This window comes from Oppia nitens, unplaced genomic scaffold (assembly GCF_028296485.1).
Source record: "Oppia nitens isolate AA-2021 unplaced genomic scaffold, nextdenovo-longstitch-racon4-pilon3 scaffold2_pilon_pilon_pilon, whole genome shotgun sequence".
In the NCBI taxonomy this organism is placed as follows: Eukaryota; Metazoa; Arthropoda; class Arachnida; order Sarcoptiformes; family Oppiidae; genus Oppia; species Oppia nitens.
Genome location: NW_026533210.1, coordinates 10,323,957 through 10,346,857, shown reverse-complemented (window position 1 = coordinate 10,346,857; position 22,901 = coordinate 10,323,957). Strand labels below are relative to the sequence as shown.

Below are 22,901 nucleotides of genomic sequence, written 5' to 3'. Positions count from 1 at the left end.
TGTTTTGATCTCCAATTTTTCAATGATTTTTGATGACCAGCACTATTGATATGCATATATTTACAGTTTTATGTATTAATATTTTATTATATTTACGAAAAATGCTAAATATTTAATTAAATATTTTGTATGTATTTATATTTTAAATGTATATAATATTTAATTAAAATTTATTTATTTAATTAAATATATTTTCATTCACTAGTTATTATATAGATAGAGTGAATATATATATATAATATATATTAGTGGGAATTTAGTGGAAATTTAGTGGAAATTTAGTGGGAATTTAGTGTGAACTTAGTGGTAATTTAGTGGGAATTTAGTGGGAATTTAGTGGGAATTTAGTGGGAATTTAGTGGGAATTTAGTGGGAATTTAGTGGGAATTTAGTGGGAATTTAGTGAGAATTTATTGGGAATTTACTCAAATTTGAAAAAAATTGTCGTTTAAAAATGCAATAAAAAATGTTCACCCCCCCCCCCCTATACCCCCAAGCTTTTTCGAAAATTTTACCATTTTACCCCCCCCCCCCCCCCCCCCCCCCTGAAATCGAAAACATTTAGCAACCCTGATGTATATATATATATAAATTAAATAAACAATTTAACAAACAGTTCATACGATCTGATTGTCGATCTGGGCTGCGGTGACGGTAGAGTTAACCAATTGTTGTCCCAAAACGTACCGCACAAACAAGTAGTGGCCGTCGATGTCGTACCCGAAATGTTGACACACGCTGTGGCTAACAATACGGACGACTCGACCATTGAGTATGTCTTACAAGACATGAACGCCTCGTGGCTTGAGTTGAGTCCACGGATCAGTCAATTGGAGTCGAAAGTGGATCTACTGTTCAGTAACTTTATGCTACAGTATCTGAAAGACAAGAAACAAGTGATGGCTATAATTAGGCGGTTGTTGACCAGCAGTGGACTGTTTTTTGCAAATATTGTTATTTATGAAGATTTAAATAAAAATAATGAATAGTACGGATCAACAACAAAAACAATGGTATCCATCCATTGATCAACAATTAGATGATTGGAAACTGGGTTTAGTTGACAATGGATTTCATATCAAAGATTTCAAACTAATGGCCGAAAATATTTTAATAAATCGCAAACAGGTTATCGGTTAGTTGTTTAATATTATTATTATATTATTGATATATATATCATATATATATATATATATAATTATATAAATATATATATATATATATATATATATATATATATAAAGTTATATAAATATATATTTATAGATATATATATTGAAAATAACGAAAAAATTAATTTTTTTCTAATTATTAATAACTAACTAAATAATAATAATAATTAATATAATGTTTGTTTGTTTTTTAAAAATAAAATAAATTATAAAAAAAACTCTCAGATTTTATGCCCGAATTGATTAACAGTTTTCGGCCATTTTGTACGGATCGGTATAAGTTTGATGACGACTACTTCAATAGCGACCAGTTCTGGGATTTAGTATTTGACTCACATTTTAGTCTACCGGACGCCGGATCGGTATCGGTGTCGGCGCCCGACAAACATAACCCTATCACCAACGGGTCGTGGAAACAGTTTTTAGCCGATAATACTATCAGTGAATTGCGTTACTATTTCTATAATTTACGTATTATTGCATATAATTGTTAAATATTAAATAAATCTGATAATAACTAATATATATTTTTATATATATATATATTTATCTATTATGATATATGTGTTGTTGTTGTTTAAACCTTTTATACTATTGTTAATAACTTAGCTAGATAATTTATTTTATAATTGTAGTATTAAATATTCAGACATTTTTAATTGCTACTTAATTAATTATTTTTTATGTACTAATAATTTTAATATATTATTATTATTAGTAGTAGTAATTTTAATTTCTAAATATTCAATAATTATAAAAACAAAATGTTAAAAAATAATTATTAATTTTTTTGAGATTAAAATTTGTTCAGTTATTTCCCCCCCCCCATATTCCTAATAGTAATATAATTAAATTACAAATTAAAAAGTTATAAATGATTTTTTTTAAAATAAATAATAATTTTTATAATTTTTTAGTTTTTTGTATGCAATATATAATCTAATTGTTTTATTTAAATTGTTTTATTTTTCATATTTAAAATATTTTTTAAAAAATAGTAAAGTGTTTTAAATATATGTGTTTTAAAAATTATTTAATTATTTATAAAGATTTTCAATTAATTCATTCAATGGTCAGTAAAAACTTGCCAGGGTCAATTTTTAAAAAAAAAATTATTGTTGAATATTTTATTTAATAAAACTGTTTAGTATTATATGGCTATAAAACAAAAAATGCTTATTTAATTAAGTTTTTTAAAATTAAACAAAATTGATTACTAATTTAATGGTTATCAACAATAAATATTTATTAATTTTTTTTTAAAAACAAACTATTTATTTATTGCTAAATTATAAATCAAACAATTCATTAGTTATTCAATATATCCTAAATATATTTATTATTGATATACAATCTAATATAAATATAAATATATAAAGTTTATATATAGTATATACTGTAGATATAATAAACTAATATTAAATAAAATAAAAAATCATTTATTAATATCTATTATTATAACAATAAAAACTACACACAAAAAAATATATATAAAAGAAATAAATCAAAAACAAACATTTTATAATCGTTTTTCAATTTTCAAATACAAATCATTGGGTGCATAGACATAGTGTTGGAAAATCGGATCGACTTTCCATTCAACAGTAGTCTGGCCATCAATGGGCGGTAAAAACTTGTAGCCGACCAGCAATTGGGCCACGGTCAATTTCAGGACCATCGGTGCAAACTTATAGGCCGGACACATACGACGGCCGAAACCAAAGACCAGAAAGGCCCCCGAGTCGACCAATTGGTGTCGATTTGATTTGAGAAACCGGTCGGGTATGAACTGGTCGGGCTGTCGGTAGTAATCGGTAGACGAGTGCAATGCTGAACGTGAAAAAAATATCGACCGATCTTTTTCGATGGTCACACCTATTAAAATGGTTAACATGGTTATGATTACGGTATTTAAGTAAAAAAAACATAAATAAAATACAATACATATATATAAAGTCAAATCAAAAAAAAAATTAAAATAATCATTTATTTTGTGTTGGGTTCGGGTTCAAATTTATTTTCTCCATAGTATTATTATTATCACAAAAGTTTTTCCTATTTTTCCTACTAATTCCTGGGAATTCCCAGAGAATCTATTATGTTCTTATGCTATCACATAAACGCTAATCATAAATAACTTAAATTATATATTTATAATTAGTTGTTATTTAAATTTTGTATTTTAAACTTTTTTGTGTGTGTTGTAAAGTGTTATTGTTTTTTTTAAGATAGTATCAATAAATTCATTGAAATTAAATTTATAATTTTTTTTACAAAAAATTCTCAATAAATATATAAATTTTTTATTATTCCAGGAATTTTATTATTATGAAACTTTCCTTCCTTTTAAAAAAAAATTTTCCGAACTTTAAATTATTAGTAAATAAATAAATTAAAAAAAATCCTCAATATTAATAATTAAATCTTTTTGTTAAATAAACAATAACTATAACTAACCGGTTGTCTCATCTGTATAGTCCTGATTGGCTACCCGTCCGTCTCTATCGAAATTCAGATGCAATCTAAATGTTTCGCAAATAAATGCATCCAAATAGTCAAGTCTGGCCAATGATTGCCAATCAAACAACTGATCGCCAATTGTTATCGTAGTGTTGGTGTCGGTGTCGTGGGTGTCGGTATTGTCCCGAAAACAGGTCATAATTTCATCGTAGACTCGTTGCTGACAATCAAGGTTTACGGCCAACTGATAGATAATGGCTGTCATGAACTGATAGTGTGCCTCAAAGCTTGCCTGTAATACTGTAAATGAATTGGCAATCACTTCCTGTTTGGTTAGTATTAATTGATCTAATTTTGATTGATCTGTAAATTAATGAATAATTAAAAATTTATAATTTCAATTAAAATTATTATTTTAAATGTAATGTCAAATGTATACATTAGATATATTCAAATATATATATATATATATATATATAAACTGTATATAATAATATATAACTTATATAACAATTAGGTTTTGGAAAATTTTCTTTCGTTTTTTTTATTTTCGAAAAGTTCCCTGTGTTCCCTGTGTTCCCTGTGTTCCCTGTGTTCCCTGTGTTCCCTGTGTTCCCTGTGTTCCCTGTGTTCCCTGTGTTCCCTGTGTTCCCTGTGTTCCCTGTGTTCCCTGTGTTCCCTGTGTTCCCTGTGTTCCCTGTGTTCCCTGTGTTCCCTGTGTTCCCTGTGTTCCCTGTGTTCCCTGTGTTCCCTGTGTTCCCTGTGTTCCCTGTGTTCCCTGTGTTCCCTGTGTTCCCTGTGTTCCCTGTGTTCCCTGTGTTCCCTGTGTTCCCTGTGTTCCCTGTGTTCCCTGTGTTCCCTGTGTTCCCTGTGTTCCCTGTGTTCCCTGTGTTCCCTGTGTTCCCTGTGTTCCCTGTGTTCCCTGTGTTCCCTGTGTTCCCTGTGTTCCCTGTGTTCCCTGTGTTCCCTGTGTTCCCTGTGTTCCCTGTGTTCCCTGTGTTCCCTGTGTTCCCTGTGTTCCCTGTGTTCCCTATTCCTGCTCCCTTTGAAATTCCCAGAGAATCTATTTCTTATTTTCTTGAAAAAATTGGATAAATTATATTAGAGAGAACTTTCCTCCCTGGGTAAAGTTTTACGAACTCTAATAACAATATATATATAATACTAATAATTTTCAATATTTTGTTTGTTAGTTTAATTACCAGTTTTTTTGCCAATAATAAAATCCGGGCAACGATTGAGCATCGATTGAAAATAGTCGTCGTTGTCGTCATCGTTATCATTGTCTTTATCGTCCCTATCATAGGTATCGGTAGATAAAATCATTTGTCGATTACTAAACTCCTGTGCCGTTAAGTCAGCAAACAGGTCGAGGTCTCTGCTAGATATAAGGTCGTTAATATCGAGCACTTGTACGATAAATTTCGGTAACACACGACTGGCCAATATACGCCATTTTGATGGAAAAAATAAACGTTTAACTAGCTTGGTAAGTTTAGTAAATTTAATATTATTATTATTATTATAAACAGTATGATTTTGTTTCATCCACGAAAACACTACATTTCCAGTTAAATCCATCGATTGATTAATAAAAACTTGTTTCATATCGACAACAATTGATAACTCGTTACCAAACATTTTATCCAATGATTTCGTCAATTCGGCTAAATTGCCGGAAATTTTCTTAACATACGATCTAAGTTTCCGATCGGTAAACAGTGTCCTAATGACGGCCCGCATACGTAGCCAACTATCGCCGCTTGCATTGTCGATGGTATGACTGAAAACCGGATGAACTGACGGCGAAAATAATGGTGTAATTGATTTGCCAAATGTTTGGAAATCTTTGATCAAAATATTTTTGATTAACTTGGGATCCGATGTCATCATAATTGGCTCATTTCCATCAAATACACTATTATTTTGTTTTATATATAAATATATAAAGAATTTTAAAGATTTTTTAAAGAATTTATTTTTTTCAAAAATAATATTAAATTAATTACAATTAAATTAAAAAAATTAAATGAATTTTCTAATACAGATAATAATTTATAGTATATTTTTTTCGTACCCATAGGTCGGTCCATATTTCTGACGCCTTTCTCTATCGATGACTGGAATCGGACGAAACAACTCCTCAAATGTATTTCCAAACCATATCCAGGGTTTCGGTCCGTTTAGGCCTCTGTCCGACCAATAGTTATAATTACGGTTTAGATAACTAAAAATAAATTTTTGTTTTAATTTAATATCATTAATTATATTATCATTTAAATTATAATTTATTTTTAATATATAGTTATAAAATTTGGTATATATATATTCAAAAGATTACAAATAAAACAAAATCAAAATAATATTTTTAGAAATATTATGTTATAGTCTTACCAGTAAAAAATTATTAATATAATAATAATTATTATTAATAATAATAATAATAACATTATTGTTATAATAGTTTGTCTCTTTGTTTTTTTAAATGATATCATTGAATACAAATTTTTATTATTCTTATATATTATACAATTGTCATTACAAACGCTTATTTAGGATTATTACAAATACCAATAAAATAATATTATTATAAATTTATGCAATTTTTTTATTAAATTTAGGATTTTTACTGAATTTAATTGATTTTCTTTATTTATTTTCTAAAATAATTTATTATCATATTTATGTTTAATATGTTTAATCATATTTAGGTAATATAGACGCACACACGTAATATAGACGTACATACGCACCAAGCATTATATACAGGATATATGAGACGGTATTTAGCAAACATAAAAATTGAGACCGTAGACTCTGACGCCACTTTATTTATATAACAGAATAATAAATCATCTAAAAAAATAAATCTATATTACTAATTAAGTTTTTAATAAATAATATATTTAATCAAAAATATGCAATTGATTAAATAATAATTTGTAGACGTTTCTTAGACTAAAAATAAATATGAAGTTGAGCACAATAAACTTGTTGATGACAAATCTGATTTTAGTTATGATAACAAAAAACAAAGTTCATATTTTTATAAAAGTAATCTGTTTTGGTTATTTAGATTTATTTCTATAGTTTATATTTTATTAAATTGTGTAAAATAAGACATTAAATAATATTTTATATTTGAATAGATTGTTTTCTTGTGGTAGTCGTTAATTAGGGATCAGTTTTTTTGCTTGGGTAAGTATGAGACCAACAACTGATAGTTTCGAAAAACTAGATCCGTTAATACTACTGATAACTTGTATGGATGGCCAGGGAAATGTAAATTTTGGATGCTTGAGTTGGATGAATAGTGTAGATGTGGTGATCGATTCAACGTTGAGGTGAAGACAATAATTTAGTTATAATATTTTATTATAGTTAACACAATTAAAATAGTGGTTAAAACAATGATTATATAAAAAGTATATTTAATTGCACATGTATGTTGAATGCAATGGTATGTGTATACTATATGACTGGTAGTAATGGTAGTTAGAATTGTACTGACTGTTTGATTGTCAGTACTGCAATTTATAAAATAGGGAGGTACAGGGAGTACAGTTATTGGATAGTTTAAATATATTGACGGTTAGATAATTTGAATGATCGATCACTTGACGCCAGTTACTCGTACTTACTCGGGAACAGGTAGTATAATGAGATAAATAAATTCAAAATAAGGTATTAAATGCACTAAAAGGTATTGATTTTAAAATAGACATTAAAATTTAATAAGATAATTTGAGTTTCTTAACAATTTTATTATCATTAATAATATTAGTCTTATATTTATTATAATTATGATTTAATTATTATTATATTGATTATTAATATTATTATTATTAAAGTTGTTATTTTTAATAATAAAAGTATAATAACGAGATATATTTTTATAAATGTCTATTATATAAAACTATATATTTAATCAAATTTAAAATTTTAATATTTAAGTTTTATTTTTATTAATTATTATTATAATTTATTTATTAATAATCGTGTTAATTATAATAAATCTTTATTTGCATTTTTATTTTATCATATTTTGTTTAGTGGCGTTTGTTTTTCAGGTCTCAATTTTGCTGTACTATGAATACTACTTTTAGGTTGGCTTGTGCTATGACGTCAGATGTCCCTCTCTAGCATTAATAGTATTGCCTCTCTAGCTTCTGTATATAATGTCTGATACGCACACACTTACACATACACATACATACGCACACACACACACACACACACAAATACATACACATACATACACATACATACACATACATACACATACATACACATACATACACATACATACACATACATACACATACATACACATACATACACATACATACACATACATACACATACATACACATACATACACATACATACACATACATACACATACATACACATACATACACATACATACACATACATACACATACATACACATACATACACATACATACACATACATACACATACATACACATACATACACATACATACACATACATACACATACATACACATACATACACATACATACACATACATACACATACATACACATACATACACATACATACACATACATACACATACATACACATACATACACATACATACACATACATACACATACATACATACATACATACATACATACATACATACATACATACATACATACATACATACATACATACATACATACATACATACATACATACATACATACATACATACATACATACATACATACATATATACATTGAAACTTTGAAAAAGTACTAGTTGTTACTCAAATTAAGTTTTTATTAAGCATATATTGCATAACAAATTTATTAAATATTATAATAATAATTTTGAATATATTTGTATATATATATATAAAACCTTATATATAAAGCAAAATAAACTAATAAGATAAACTAAAATATATTTTTTAAAATCTAACAATGTTATTATTGTACTTTATTTAAAATAATTGGCAATAATTATTAATTACTAAACAACTAAATCATATATGATATATAAAATTTAAAACATTTAATTGTTAATCTAATTTAATCTAATCATTAAGTTTGGACGCCTTTTGGATAGATAAAAGTCGACTGTCCCGTGCATATGGCCTTACAGGTGCCGCTAAACTCCCAGTGTTCGAACAATGGCCGCGAAATGGTCATCGGTTTGTCCACACACTGGCCTTTTGGCGGCAAAAATATGGACCAACCATGAAGTTTGGTGCCGGCACAGGGACCCGATCCTATCATACCAACTTCACGTAGATATTGTTCACCTAATAATAAATAAAATTTACTATTATTATTATTTATTGTAAGTAAAATTAAAAATTAATAAAACAAAATAAATATTATTTTAAACTAATTATACTTATTTTTACATCAACAAGTATAACGTTAATTATTTTTTTTGTTGTTAAATTAATTATTAAAATTAATAATAAATATCTTGATCTTAGAGAGAGAGGGAGGGGGGTATTTTGGACTAACACCTACCCCACCCCTTGCTTAACTCTAACATACCCTAATATATATACAGTATATATACTGTATATAACTTATTAATTGATATGGGAATGTGTTATACTATTTTTTTAAAATCTTAAATATTTAATTTTTTTAGGTTAAAAATAATATTTTTTATACAAAATAATATTAATAAAATTGCCTTGTTAAAAATATTTACCATCAATAATCGTAATGATTTCATGTTTGCTAATCAGTACGGTTTCAATGTTTCCATTACCCATAACAACCATATACTCCATGTCCTCATAATTTTCAACAATAATACCATTGCATGTCATATTGATATTGTAATCAAGTGTACGGAAAATGTTTTTAAAATCTAATTTACTTTGAGGTTTACTAATGCAACTAAACTGTTCAAAAAAGTTGCCATCAATTGTTGCTTTTGTTGTTATGGCTATGAAAAATAATAATAATAATTAGTAAATTATTATTTTTTAAAAAAAACTTTAACTTAATAATAGGTAATAATTTTTTTTTAAATAAAAATTACATAGTAACTATAATCTGTAATTTTCAATAAAATATTACGTAAGTATTGAAATAATTTTATTAATTATATATATATATATATATATGATAGTTTAGTTTTATATAAATAAATAATTTTTATTTTTAATTATTTAAAATTTTGTTTGTTTGTTTTTAACATACTCAGATTTTTGAATTTGTTGTAGTTTCCTAAATTGTTAAAATAAAAAATATTAATATTTTATTATTATTATTATTATTAATAACAATGATATTTTAAAGTATTAATACTTAACCATTTATACCAAGATTAATATTATCATCAAAACAAACAATTATTTCAATACTAATTAAGACAATAGATATTAGAATTTTTGAAAACATTTTTAATTTTTTTATTTGTTTTGTTTCGGTGGTATCGGTGCCCAGGTATGCGATAATGATATGAGATAGTCCTCAACACAATTAGTAAACTTTAAAGTCAAACAATTATTATATACTTAATTAAATTTTATTTCTAAATTAATTTTTCTAATTATGTTTCTAATCATATTTTAGGTATAATTGAAAATTTTCTTAATTTACTGATTATTAAATAAGTTAGTTTTAAGTAAAAAAAACTGTTTTTTTTAAAAAAGTTTTTGATTATAAGTAGATATTAGAAATTAATTATTATACAAAAAACTTTTATTTGTTTAACAAATTATGATAATGCATAATTTTTAAATATTTAGTTTTTTAGAAATAATTAAATATAAAATATCAAGTCCTGTACTTTATTATTTGCTAAGTTTTGTTTTATTAAAATTATTTTTTTTAATTTCTACAATTCATTGAAATTTTTATATATCATATATTACAACATATAATAATAATAATAAGCTTTTTAATTTTTTTTTTAAATATTTAATTTAATAACTACTATACCGTTAGATACAATCAATTAAGCTTTAATTTTAATTTGATTTAATTTTAATGTTAAATAATTAATGTTTTTAATAAAAAAAACAGAAAATATTTTTTTTTTGATTTTAATTTTACTATTTATATTTATGATTATTTTAATTAATTAATTAAATAAAAATTTTATAAAAAATTCTTTAGTAATTTTTTAGATTAAAAAATACTATTTTAAAATTGTAAAATCTAAATAAACGTAAAAATATCTAAAGCAATCTAAATATTAAATTATATTTTAAATAAATTTAATTATAATTACAAAATTAACTAATAAAATTAATTATTTTTATTATAAATAAATATCTATTAATTTAATTTAAAATTATATTTATTGGTTATATTTTATAAATATTTAATAAAAAAAACAATATTGTTATAATTATTAAATAATTCTTAAATAATTTTTAAACAAAACTACTATTTTAAGTATATAAGATATTATTATAAATACTATATATATATATATAATTAAAATAATATTTTTATAAAAAAAAATATTATTTTATTGACGTTATTAGTACTTAAATAATAGTACAATCATTGTTAGAAAATATACCGTATTTTATCATTTATTAAATTTGTTCTAATAGTTATTTAATATTTTTTTAAAAAAAAATCAAAATTATTTAAAAATTATATTAAAATCAAAATCATATTTTATTTATTTCATTAACTAAGTTATTGAGTAACTAATTATAATTGTACAATCATTGTAAAAATATTTTTAAACTATTATTTCAATTCAATTTATTTAATATTTAGTTATTTTAATTTTCATTATATTAAATTTGAAAATTAAAAAAAAATGAAAAATCAAATAAATATATTTAGTAAAAAATCAAAAACCTATGTTATTAATAATACTATTAGTAATAACAAATTATTTAATTGTTTCAATAATTTTTTTAAAAATCAAAAACATTTATTATTAATTGTATTGATATGTTATGCAAACTTATGCGAAGGTCTTATTATTTCACTGTCGGCGCCATTGTTTCCAATTGAGGTAATAATAATAATAAAAGTTTTAGAAATATTTTAGAAATTAATTAAAAATTTTAAAAATTTATTTGGAAATAATACCTAATATTCTGGGAATATTCGCGAATTTTTTTAAAAGAATTTTTATCTTAATTTTGGATTTTTGAAAAAAAATAAAAAAATATACACTCACTTATTTAATCCAAGTTGGCCCCGCTAGGCCCCCTACACTAAAAATTGCTTAACCCTGATATATATATATACATATATAATTTTTTTAATTTTTAAAAAAATATTTTTTAATATTTTGTGAAAATTTACCTATTTTCCTGGGAATTTATACGGGAACTTATGCCGTTTAAAAAATGTAATAAAGTTCTATACCCTAGCCTAGACCCCCACAAATTTTTCGAAATTTTTTTTAAAGGCCTACCCCCCCCCCCCCCACTCTAAAAACAAAAATCTTGCTTAACCCTGATATATATATATATACAGTATGTTTCAAAACTATCTGGTACAGGTTTGAGATTGAATAACTTAAAAACTACTTGATCAATTTTAATAAAAATTTGAGTAAATATCAATTATATAGTCAAGATTATAATAAAATTATAAAAATAAATAAATATTTAAAAATTAAAGATATATATTTAATTAACTAAAAAGTTACTTAAAAAATGACAAAAATTAGAAATCTTTATACTTGATAAATTCTTAATAAGTATTGATTTAATTTTTTTCTTTTAATTGTGTTAATATACTGCTAATGACAACTAATGATTATATAATTGAAAAAGAAAAATTTAAATGAAAATACAATAATTAATCAAAAATCACTCTATGACTTCAACTGAAAAACAGTTATTAAATATACTTAAAATGTTTTTATAAAAATTAAATGATGACCCCCATTATTTTATAATATTGGTTAACATAATGTTTAATCGTACGAATGCTGTCCGCTATTCTGGTGGCGGTCAAAATGAATATAAAGTATAAATAACAAACTTTTTAATAATTTATTTACTACTTAATAATTATAAAATTTTTATAAAATATTATTTATTCAGTATAAACTTAAGTATATAGCCTTCATTTATTAAAAATTTTAATTAAAATTGGTCAAGTAGTTTGTATAATACAGACATTATGTTTAATAAATAAATTTTTTGATTTAAATTTAATTTAAAAATCAAAACAAAAATAATAATAATAAATAAAATTATCTAGGCTAAAAACAAAAATATTAGTTTAACATGGATCGGTATTATCATAGCTATCCCACAAATTGGCATAATTATTGGTTCGCCAATAGTTATCAAATTGGTTTGTTTAATTTTTTTTTAAAAAAAATATTAATAATTATTGTTTTCAATTTTGTTCTCAAATTAATAAAACATAAAAGATGCCGCCATTTAATCCAAAATTTATGTTAATTTTTGGTTCATTTATATTTGGTCTAAATTGTATTGGATTTGGGTATGTTATCTATATTAATATTATATTATATATTACTAACAATAATAATATTATAGTATTAATAATAATATTATAGTATTGATAATAGGTTTGTTTAGATTTGTTAATTAATTTTGAAAATTGATAAAAAAAATGTTTTATTTACACACAATGTTAGAGCACTTCAATGGGTATATTTAAAAACACCATTTATAATGATGGCTATAATTTTAAAAGCAATTGAAGGTTTAAGTAATTCAATAGTTATAGTTTGCATTTGGACTATAATAAGCTTAGAGTATCCAGATAAGTTTACTAAATTATTAGTAAGTTTATTACTATTACTATTACTATTACTATTACTATTACTATTACTATTACTATTACTATTACTATTACTATTACTATTACTATTACTATTACTATTACTATTACTATTACTATTACTATTACTATTACTATTACTATTACTATTACTATTACTATTACTATTACTATTACTATTACTATTACTATTACTATTACTATTACTATTACTATTACTATTACTATTACTATTACTATTACTATTACTATTACTATTACTATTACTATTACTATTACTATTACTATTACTATTACTATTACTATTACTATTACTATTACTATTACTATTACTATTACTATTACTATTACTATTACTATTACTATTACTATTACTATTACTATTACTATTACTATTACTATTACTATTACTATTACTATTACTATTACTATTACTATTACTATTACTATTACTATTACTATTACTATTACTATTACTATTACTATTACTATTACTATTACTATTACTATTACTATTACTATTACTATTACTATTACTATTACTATTACTATTACTATTACTATTACTATTACTATTACTATTACTATTACTATTACTATTACTATTACTATTACTATTACTATTACTATTACTATTACTATTACTATTACTATTACTATTACTATTACTATTACTATTACTATTACTATTACTATTACTATTACTATTACTATTACTATTACTATTACTATTACTATTACTATTACTATTACTATTACTATTACTATTACTATTACTATTACTTATAGCCAACTATTGAGTTATGTCACAGTATTGGTCTAATCTGTGGTCCGTCTATTGGAGGGATATTAAGTCAAGTAAAATAAAATCACATTTAATTAATGCTAATAATATATAAATATATGAAAATTTGATTTTTGTTTAAAATTATAGCTAGGTGAAAAGTATAATATAGGATTTAGTTTACCATTTTTTATAATGGGTATAATGCAAATTGTTTGCGCAATATTATTATCGATTTTATTAATTAAGAAAAGTAAGTTTATTATTATTATTATTATTATTTTCTAATTTTTTTTAAATTTTATATTATTTATTTGTGACATAATTTTAATTATTTATTATTTAATTATAGAATCAGATAATACATCAATGAATCAAAAAACAACTGTTTTCAGTATTTTAAACAATTTTAATGTTACAATCAATACAATAATATGTGTCAATTGTTTTCTAATAATGGGTTTTAATGAAACAACACTTCGACTGTATTTAGATTCAGTAAAAATAATTATTTCATTATTATTATTATTTTCAAAAAAAAATAACTAAAACAAAATTTTAAATATATATCATATATAATTAATAATAATATTTCGTTAACTAACTAATAGATCCAAACATTATCTTCGGCCACAATTGGGGCCATATTTATGATTACTGGCCTATTATATGGATTATCCAGTTATTTGTTTGGCTATATTACTGACAAAATTATATTAAACAAAAATCATTGGTTAGATTTGAATCCTATTTGTCTAATCGGTTGTATATTCTATACGATAGCCTACATAATGGCCGGTCCGATGCCATTCATACCGCCCATTGAATCGTTGGTTAAGTTTGTTATTATTATTGTAAAACTTTTTGACAAAAATTGTTTACTAATTTTTATATTACTATATAATATTAAATTGTTATTATATATATAGTAAATTATTATGGCCACCAATAGTTGCCCAGTTATTTATTGGATTAGGTATGGGCGCCCAGTTTATAGGCTCTTTTCTACAGGTTATGCACGAAACAATGTACTTATTATTAATAATTTCTTATTAATATTTTTAATTATTATTATTATTATTTCTTAATATTATTTTTAATAATAATTATTTAGTAAATCTGGTTTTCCCGACAATGTGTCCACATATTCATCAATTTCCGGTATATTTTCATCAGCAATGGCAATGGGGTTAGCAATGATTTTTTTTTTAAAATAAAAATTATTACTTTAATACTTTAAAATATCTAATTTTTTAAATTTATATAAGACTTTTAATTGGATCGTCAATTGGCGGCTACATGACTGACCAAATTGGCTACCGATGGTCAACCGTACCGATTGTTGGCTTACAATTAGTTATGGTATGATTTTTTTTTGAAAAAAACTAATGAAGTTATTATAATAACTATAATATTTATTATTAATTTAGATTGCATTGATCATTTTAAATTATTTATGGACAAAATGTTGTAATAAAAAATAAACTATAATATATATTTATTATATGTATGAACCAGTTATAAAAAAAACAGTTATATTTTTTTTATTAATAAAATATATCAAATATTAAAAACTACTAAAATTTTATTACTTTATAATATTTTATTTTTTTGTTGTTGAAAATTATATATAAATATAATAAGTATTTTAGGGCAATGACTGTTTGGTTGATTGACAAAAATAATTAAATTATTTTTTTTAATGATTCATTAATTTAAAGTTTTTTTTAATATAAACTATTAAATTTAATTTTTTCTAATTCAACTAAAATAAATGTCTAAAATAATCTTATGGTTGCAAATAAATGAAATAAAAAACGACTGTCCACTGCACTTAGTCCGACAATTGATAGCCTGATAGCTGCCAGCGCTGCCAAACTGGTCAACGGTTTGTCCACACACTGGCCGGGCGATGGGCGGCAAAAATATTATAAGTAGTTTTTCATTGAATATATATATAAAGAAGCGGTCAATTGATCTTGAGCCGCGTATTTTTTTGAATAACTTTTAAACTGTTATAGATAATTTAATTCTGTAAAATACATTTAAGAATATCATATCGACCACATTTAATATACACACAATAACAAAACTAGGATGACCAGATATACAAAATATCGGGACCAACGAAAGACACTATGCTACAGGTCAAACTAAAATTGACAAATTTATTATGATAATGGGAAATTTGTAGTAAAGAAATAATAGTTTAAAATAAAAAAAGAATCATCAAAATCGGATTGGTAGTTTTGTTTTTATGGCTTGTTAAGTTTGTCATAAATCCTATTATATAAAATAGTGTAAAATAAAAATGACGTAATTTATGAATATTATATGTTTATTAGATGATATTTTCAAATATATTACTAATTCTAAAACGAAATTTTAATAACTTGACTCGTTTTCGAAATAATCGAATTTCAATATAAATTATAATATCAAATTACAATAGTGTGATTTATATTGAAATTCGAATAATTCGAAAACTAGTCGACATATTAAAATTTCGTTTTTAGAATTAGTAATATATCTGAAAATATCATCTAATAAACATAAAATATTCATAAATTACGTCATTATTATTTTAAACTATTTTATATAATAGGATTTATGACAAACTTAACAAGCCATTAAAACAAAACTACCAATCCGATTTTGATGATTCTTTTTTATATTAAATTAATATTTCTTGTCTACAAATTTTCATTATCATAATAAATTTATCAATTTTAGTTTGACCTGTAGCATAGTGTCTTTCGTTGGTCCCGATATTTTGTTTATCTGGTCATCCTAGTTTTGTGATTGTGTGCATATTAAGTGTGGTCGATATGATATTCTTAAATGTATTTTACAAAATTAAATTGTATGTATTTAATATTACTAAAATAAATTGTCAATTCACACTTTTAATTACTTAACAAAAGTTTGATAATAATTTTTTTTTTAAATATTATTTTATTGACGTTATTAGTACTTAATTAATAGTACAATCATTGTTAGGAAATATACCGTATTTTTAAATTATTTAAAAATTATATTAAAATGAAAATCAAATTTTATTTATTTCCATAACTAAGTTATTGAGTAACTAATTAATTGTATAATCATTGTATAAATATTTTTAAACTATTATTTCAATTCAATTTATATATTATTTAGTTATTTTAATTTTCAGTATATTAAATTTGAAAATTGAAAAAAATGAAAAATTAAATAAATATATTAAGTAAAAAATTAAAAACCTATGTTATTGTAAATATCTCTCTCTCTCTCTCTCTCTCTCTCTCTCTCTCTCTCTCTCTCTCTCTCTCTCTCACACACTATACACAAAACAAATGAAACAATAAGTCTATTGTCCCCAAAAATTATTGATAAAAATTGAAAAACGAGTTACAAATTACTAAATTATATATAAAAATGTTATTATTTTTTTATTTATAAAAAATAAGTTAATAATAGTTAGTTTGAAAAACTAATTTTATAATTAATAAATGAATAAATAATGTCAATACATTATAATGAATAATAATTTTATTATAAAATTTTTAATTAACTAATTTTTTAGTTTAATTCTAAATAATTAATTTAGTCATTATTATTATTATTATGTTTAGTTTTTGATATATTGATTGTTTAGTACTTAACTTTGCATAGTTTTAAGTATAATTTAAAATATTAATATATTTAACAACATGTAAAATATAAATCAGTATTTATATTTTAACATACATATAATAAAAAATATATAATTAGTTTATATATATATATACAGTATATATACTATTAGTAGATCAAAATATAGTAAATAGTTATTAGCTAAATTTTATCAATAATATATATATATATAAATATATATATTGCTTATATAACTAAAAACTTAAACTGTTTTAAAATTATTTAATTAAATATTAATCGTTTTTCAATTTTCAAATACAGCTTTTCCGGACAATAGGTATAGTGTTCGACAATCGGATCGGTTTTCAATACAGTTTGGCCATCGATTGCTACAAACTTGTATCTAATAAGCAAATGTGCCATGGTCAATTTGATGGCCATTAGGGCAAACTTATAGCCGGGACACATACGACGGCCCAAACCAAACGGCAGATACGCTGAATCAACCAATAGGTGTTTGTTATGTTTGACGAACCGGTCGGGTATGAACTGGTCGGGCTTTCGGTAGTAATCGGGACAACGCTGTACTGCTGAACGTGAAAACTGGATCACCTGATCCTTTTTGATGGTAACACCTAATTATTTATTTTTTATATAAAAAAAAGTTGTAATTATTTGTAAAATAATATAACTATATATAAATTTAAATAATAATAGTTAACTCAAACCGGTTGTCTCATCCATATAGTCTTGTTTGGCTATCCGTCCGTCTCTATTGACAGCCGCGTGTAGTCTCAGTGCTTCCGATATACAGGCATTCAAATAGTCAAGTTTGCTAAGTATTTCCCAATCAAACTGATCGCCAATTGTTTGGTTTGTAGAGCTGTTGTTATCCTGAAAACAGGTACTAATAATTTCATTGTAGACTCGTTGCTGACAATCAGGATTTATGGCCAACTCGTAGATAATGAATGTCATGGATAGTGAGTGTCCGTCAAACGCTCCCTGAAATAGTGAGAACATATTGGCCACCACTTCCTCTTCGGTCATCATTTGATCAATTGATGACATTTCTATCAACAACAACAAAATTATTAGTATATATAATACATGTAAAAGTTATAAAACGGATTATCCATTATATTAAATTAAAAAAAATTTAACAATCATTTGGATGTCTGACCCGATGTTTCATTAGTTTTGCCCATAAATTCCGGACACCTATTGAGCAGCGATTGTAAAAAGTCTTCATAAGTATCAGTAGTCTTCTGGCGTTTAGTTAACTCCTGTTTAGTTAGTTCAGCGAACTGGTCGAGCGCTTCGGTAGATATAATGGTCGACATGTTGAGCACCTGTAGCATGAATTTTGGTAGCACTAGTTGGGCTAATATACTTGATTTAGAGGGAAAAAATAAACGCTTAATAAGTTGGGTATTATTTTGTTGTTTCCACGAAAACATAACACTTCCCATCAAATCTATAGACTGATTGACAAACAACTGCCTAATGTCGACTACTAGTGCTGACGACGATGACGACTGACCAACCAATTCATTGTCCAACTCATTGGTTAAGTCAACTAAATTTCTGTCAATTTTTTTGGCCAATGATCTGAGTTTCTGTTCGGTAAACAGTGTCCTAATGACGGCTCGCATCCGTAACCAAATCTGGTCGCCTGTATTGTCGACGACATACCTATAGATTGGATGATCACTTGGTGTTAGCAATGCTGGCCTTGAATTGCGAAATATATTGAAATCTTTGATCAAAATATTTTTGATTAACTTTGGATCCGATGTCATCATAATTGGCTCATTTGATTCAAATACACTATTAATATAAATTAAATATTTTTTAAGAAAATACTAATTATTTTTTATATATATTTATGAATCACCCATAAGTTGGTCCATATTTTTGACGCCTTTCTCTATCGATGTGAGAAATCGGACGAAACAACTGTTCGAATGTATTTCCAAACCATATCCAGGGTTTCGGTCCGTTTAGGCCTCTGTCCGACCAATAGTTAAAATTACGGCTTAAATAACTAAAAATTTTGTGTTTTATTGTATATATCATTAATTTTTGAATCAATTAGTTTCAATTTCAAATATATTTATTAATAAAAAAGAAAATATAATAAAATTATAAATAAAATATTTTTAAATATTAACAAAATAATGTAATAATAATAATAATAATAATAATAATAATAATAATAATAATAATAATAATAATAATAATAATAATAATAATAATAATAATAATAATAATAATAATAATAATAATAATAATAATAATAATAATAATAATAATAATAATAATAATAATAATGATATATTCTTACCAATAAAATAAAATTAATATAATAATAATACTTATAAAAAATAACATTTTTTGTTATTTATGTTCAATAGTTTCTTATGTTTTTAATAATAATAATAATATTAAATATTAAGTAAAATATTTATTTTTTAAAAACTAAATAATTAATACATATAATTATTAATTTTATATAAAATTTACTATACAAACACAATTTTAGGATTATTAATCAGAAAAATTTTTTAATTAATTAATTTTTATTTTTTTTATAAATTATAAATTTTTAATTTATAACATTATTTTTTGAAAATAAAAATGCATTATCATATTTAAGTAAACTACGTAAGCAATTAACTTTATTATTTATGATTAAAAACATAATTTTTTAGTAATTAAAATGAACATAAAAATAAATAGTAAAATTAAAAGAAAAAAATATAATTTTCTCTTTTTTTAAAAAAAATACATTAATTATTTAACATTAAAATTAAAACAAAATTAAAAAAATTAAAGTTTAATAATATTTATCTAAGGGTATACTAGTTATGATTAATTAATTAATTTTATCTATCTCATTTATCTTAATTTTTCTAATTGTATACAATTTTCTATACAATTAGAAAAATTATCAATATATTAGTAATATTATAAATATATTAATAATTATAGGTTTATATATATATATATATATTGTGAATATATATTACGTTAATATTAACCCCCCAGTAATTCCTAACCCCTAGTTTTTTTTAATAATAATTCTAATGTAATTAATTATAAAAAAAAAACATTTTTCAAAAATTGAAAAAAAACATTTATAAAAATAATTTTAGTTATATAAAGCTTATTATTATATTTTGTAATATATTTTAAATATTTTTTTTGTTTGTTTTCACCTTTAAAATCTAAACTAAATTTCCCTATAATATTAAGTCTATAAGTAAATGATTAAGAAATAATTCCAATGAATTATATAAAATTTAAAAAAAAAATTTAAAAAAAATGTTTTAACAAAACAAAGCTTAGCAAACAGTAAAGTACAGACTTAAAAATTTTATTAATATCATTATTTTATATTTAAATATTTTTAAAAACTAATTAATTAATTTTTATTAACCTTTTTTTTAGTACAATGGAAAACAAAGAGGTATTAAAAACAAACAAAAAATAAGTATAAAATTTAAATATTATATAAGTATTAGATAATCCAAATTGATTGAAATTTTGTTTATTAATTAAATTTATAAAAAAAAAGTTTTTAGAGTTTATCAACAAAAAAATTGATTTAAACAATAGTCAATTGGCTTATAGTATACTGAATGTCGACGATTTGGTCCTAAAATATCGACAATGGTTTCGACTAATGCCTAAAATTAGTCCCTATTATGCCGTCAAAGCTAATCCCAGTCAACAATTGCTTAAAGTGCTTATTGAACTGGGAGTTGGATTTGATTGTGCCAGTCAGGTATAGTTAGTTGTTTATATATATATTTTTATATATATGGTTTATTATTATTTTATATTTAAAATCTATATATTAATAAATTTGTTTGTTTGTTATCCATTAAAAAAGTATGAAATGCAACACTTGATAGGATTGGGTGCCAAACCCGAGTCAATCATATTTGCTAATACATGCAAAACCTGGTCATCGTTGAAATATTCGCGCGATTCCGGTATTAGACTAATGACTGTCGACTGTACGGATGATTTGTATGATATCAAGTCTATACATCCCGAAGCCAGCCTACAGGTCCGTATCAAAGTAGACGACACGGATTCAATAGTCAAACTGAATGATAAGTTTGGTCTCCGATTGGACGGTGTGTCCGATCTGTTGATGACAGCCAAACAACTCGGTTTGCAGGTAACAGGTGTAGCCTTTCATGTGGGTAGTGGCGCACAAAATGCCCAATTGTACGACCAGGCTATTGCCAGTGCCCGACAAGTGTTTGATTTGGCCGCAACTATAGGCTATAATCAGATGACAGTACTGAACATTGGCGGCGGTTTTCCCGGTAGTACTACTAGTCAATCGCCAGACAATAGCGGCTGCGGTACTACTATTGAACAAATAGCTCGTGTAGTCAACCGGGCTATCGATGACTATTTTGGCGATTATGGCGATAGACTATCAATTATGGCTGAACCGGGCACTTACTTTTGCGAGTCAGCCGTAACACTACTGACCAGAATATTATCGAAAAAGTTGGTAATCGATGGACAAAATAATATCGAAAAAATTATGTATTACTTGAATGACGGCGCTTACGGTTCGTTCAGAGATTCAATTTATATACAGAAAACCTATAAACCCATACCATTGCTGGCATCGGATGATAGTCTTAAGCGGAAAAACTATAACAGTATACTATGGGGACCGACATGTTGTAGTCGGGACTGTATTCAAGATAACTGTTCAATGGTCGAGATGTTTGCCGGCGAATGGCTATTGTTTGATAATATGGGCGCCTATACTGACAACTATGGAAACTATGGGTTCAATGGTATACCTAAACCATTGTGTTTAGTGTATACCCGTAATAAATAATTAACTAATAGAGAAATTAGTTTTTTTTATTGTATATAAAAAAACTAATTTTGTTAGATTAGGTTTAGTTGTGTTAAACTAGTTTTTATAGCTTATATATTTTTAAGCATCTATAATATTATAAAAATACTTTATTACAATAATTATTACAATATTATTATACCTGTATATTACAGTTTATATTGAATTAAATTTTTATAAATATAATGATTTTAATTAAAATATTATTATAGTATTATTATAGC

General features: G+C 24.0%; 5 protein-coding genes across 5 annotated transcripts; 1 reads left to right on the top strand and 4 right to left on the bottom strand.

Annotated features, from left to right (window-relative positions):
* Positions 1-2,245: 2,245 nt before the first annotated feature.
* On the bottom strand, positions 2,246-3,897 carry LOC128956118 (cytochrome P450 3A19-like). Its single transcript, XM_054301800.1, has 3 exons — positions 3,630-3,897; positions 2,720-3,047; positions 2,246-2,255 (listed from the first exon to the last, which is right to left on the bottom strand). The coding sequence occupies exons 1-3, from the start codon at positions 3,895-3,897 to the stop codon at positions 2,246-2,248; spliced, it is 606 nt and encodes a 201-aa protein (XP_054157775.1).
* A 929-nt stretch (positions 3,898-4,826) lies between these two features.
* On the bottom strand, positions 4,827-5,525 carry LOC128956117 (cytochrome P450 9b2-like). The gene has a single exon (XM_054301799.1). The coding sequence runs from the start codon at positions 5,523-5,525 to the stop codon at positions 4,827-4,829; it is 699 nt and encodes a 232-aa protein (XP_054157774.1).
* Positions 5,526-8,713: 3,188 nt separating this feature from the next.
* LOC128956116 (uncharacterized) lies at positions 8,714-9,863 on the bottom strand. Its single transcript, XM_054301798.1, has 3 exons — positions 9,842-9,863; positions 9,345-9,584; positions 8,714-8,934 (listed from the first exon to the last, which is right to left on the bottom strand). The coding sequence occupies exons 2-3, from the start codon at positions 9,463-9,465 to the stop codon at positions 8,714-8,716; spliced, it is 342 nt and encodes a 113-aa protein (XP_054157773.1). The 5' UTR covers positions 9,466-9,584; positions 9,842-9,863.
* An 8,199-nt stretch (positions 9,864-18,062) lies between these two features.
* LOC128956115 (cytochrome P450 9b2-like) lies at positions 18,063-19,802 on the bottom strand. The gene is made up of 4 exons (XM_054301797.1): positions 19,678-19,802; positions 18,964-19,610; positions 18,509-18,853; positions 18,063-18,415 (listed from the first exon to the last, which is right to left on the bottom strand). The coding sequence occupies exons 2-4, from the start codon at positions 19,583-19,585 to the stop codon at positions 18,063-18,065; spliced, it is 1,320 nt and encodes a 439-aa protein (XP_054157772.1). The 5' UTR covers positions 19,586-19,610; positions 19,678-19,802.
* Positions 19,803-21,124: 1,322 nt separating this feature from the next.
* LOC128955423 (ornithine decarboxylase-like) lies at positions 21,125-22,664 on the top strand. The gene is made up of 4 exons (XM_054301092.1): positions 21,125-21,142; positions 21,234-21,252; positions 21,361-21,570; positions 21,679-22,664. The coding sequence occupies exons 2-4, from the start codon at positions 21,238-21,240 to the stop codon at positions 22,654-22,656; spliced, it is 1,203 nt and encodes a 400-aa protein (XP_054157067.1). The 5' UTR covers positions 21,125-21,142; positions 21,234-21,237; the 3' UTR covers positions 22,657-22,664.
* Positions 22,665-22,901: the final 237 nt, after the last annotated feature.

What these genes read in the sequence shown, in the direction of transcription:
- LOC128956118 (XM_054301800.1), bottom strand. Translation starts at nt 3,897, where the DNA reads ATGACAGCCATTATCTATCAGTTGGCCGTAAACCTTGATTGTCAGCAA. An exon ending in CTATACAGATGAGACAACCG is followed by an intron (nt 3,048 to 3,629) that starts GTTAGTTATAGT and finishes CCATTTTAATAG; the next exon opens with GTGTGACCATCGAAAAAGAT.
- LOC128956117 (XM_054301799.1), bottom strand. Translation starts at nt 5,525, where the DNA reads ATGATGACATCGGATCCCAAGTTAATCAAAAATATTTTGATCAAAGAT.
- LOC128956116 (XM_054301798.1), bottom strand. Translation starts at nt 9,465, where the DNA reads ATGACATGCAATGGTATTATTGTTGAAAATTATGAGGACATGGAGTAT. An exon ending in AATCATTACGATTATTGATG is followed by an intron (nt 8,935 to 9,344) that starts GTAAATATTTTT and finishes ATTTATTATTAG; the next exon opens with GTGAACAATATCTACGTGAA.
- LOC128956115 (XM_054301797.1), bottom strand. Translation starts at nt 19,585, where the DNA reads ATGATGACATCGGATCCAAAGTTAATCAAAAATATTTTGATCAAAGAT. An exon ending in CAAAACTAATGAAACATCGG is followed by an intron (nt 18,854 to 18,963) that starts GTCAGACATCCA and finishes TGTTGTTGATAG; the next exon opens with AAATGTCATCAATTGATCAA. An exon ending in CTATATGGATGAGACAACCG is followed by an intron (nt 18,416 to 18,508) that starts GTTTGAGTTAAC and finishes ATAAATAATTAG; the next exon opens with GTGTTACCATCAAAAAGGAT.
- LOC128955423 (XM_054301092.1), top strand. An exon ending in GATTTGATTGTGCCAGTCAG is followed by an intron (nt 21,571 to 21,678) that starts GTATAGTTAGTT and finishes CCATTAAAAAAG; the next exon opens with TATGAAATGCAACACTTGAT.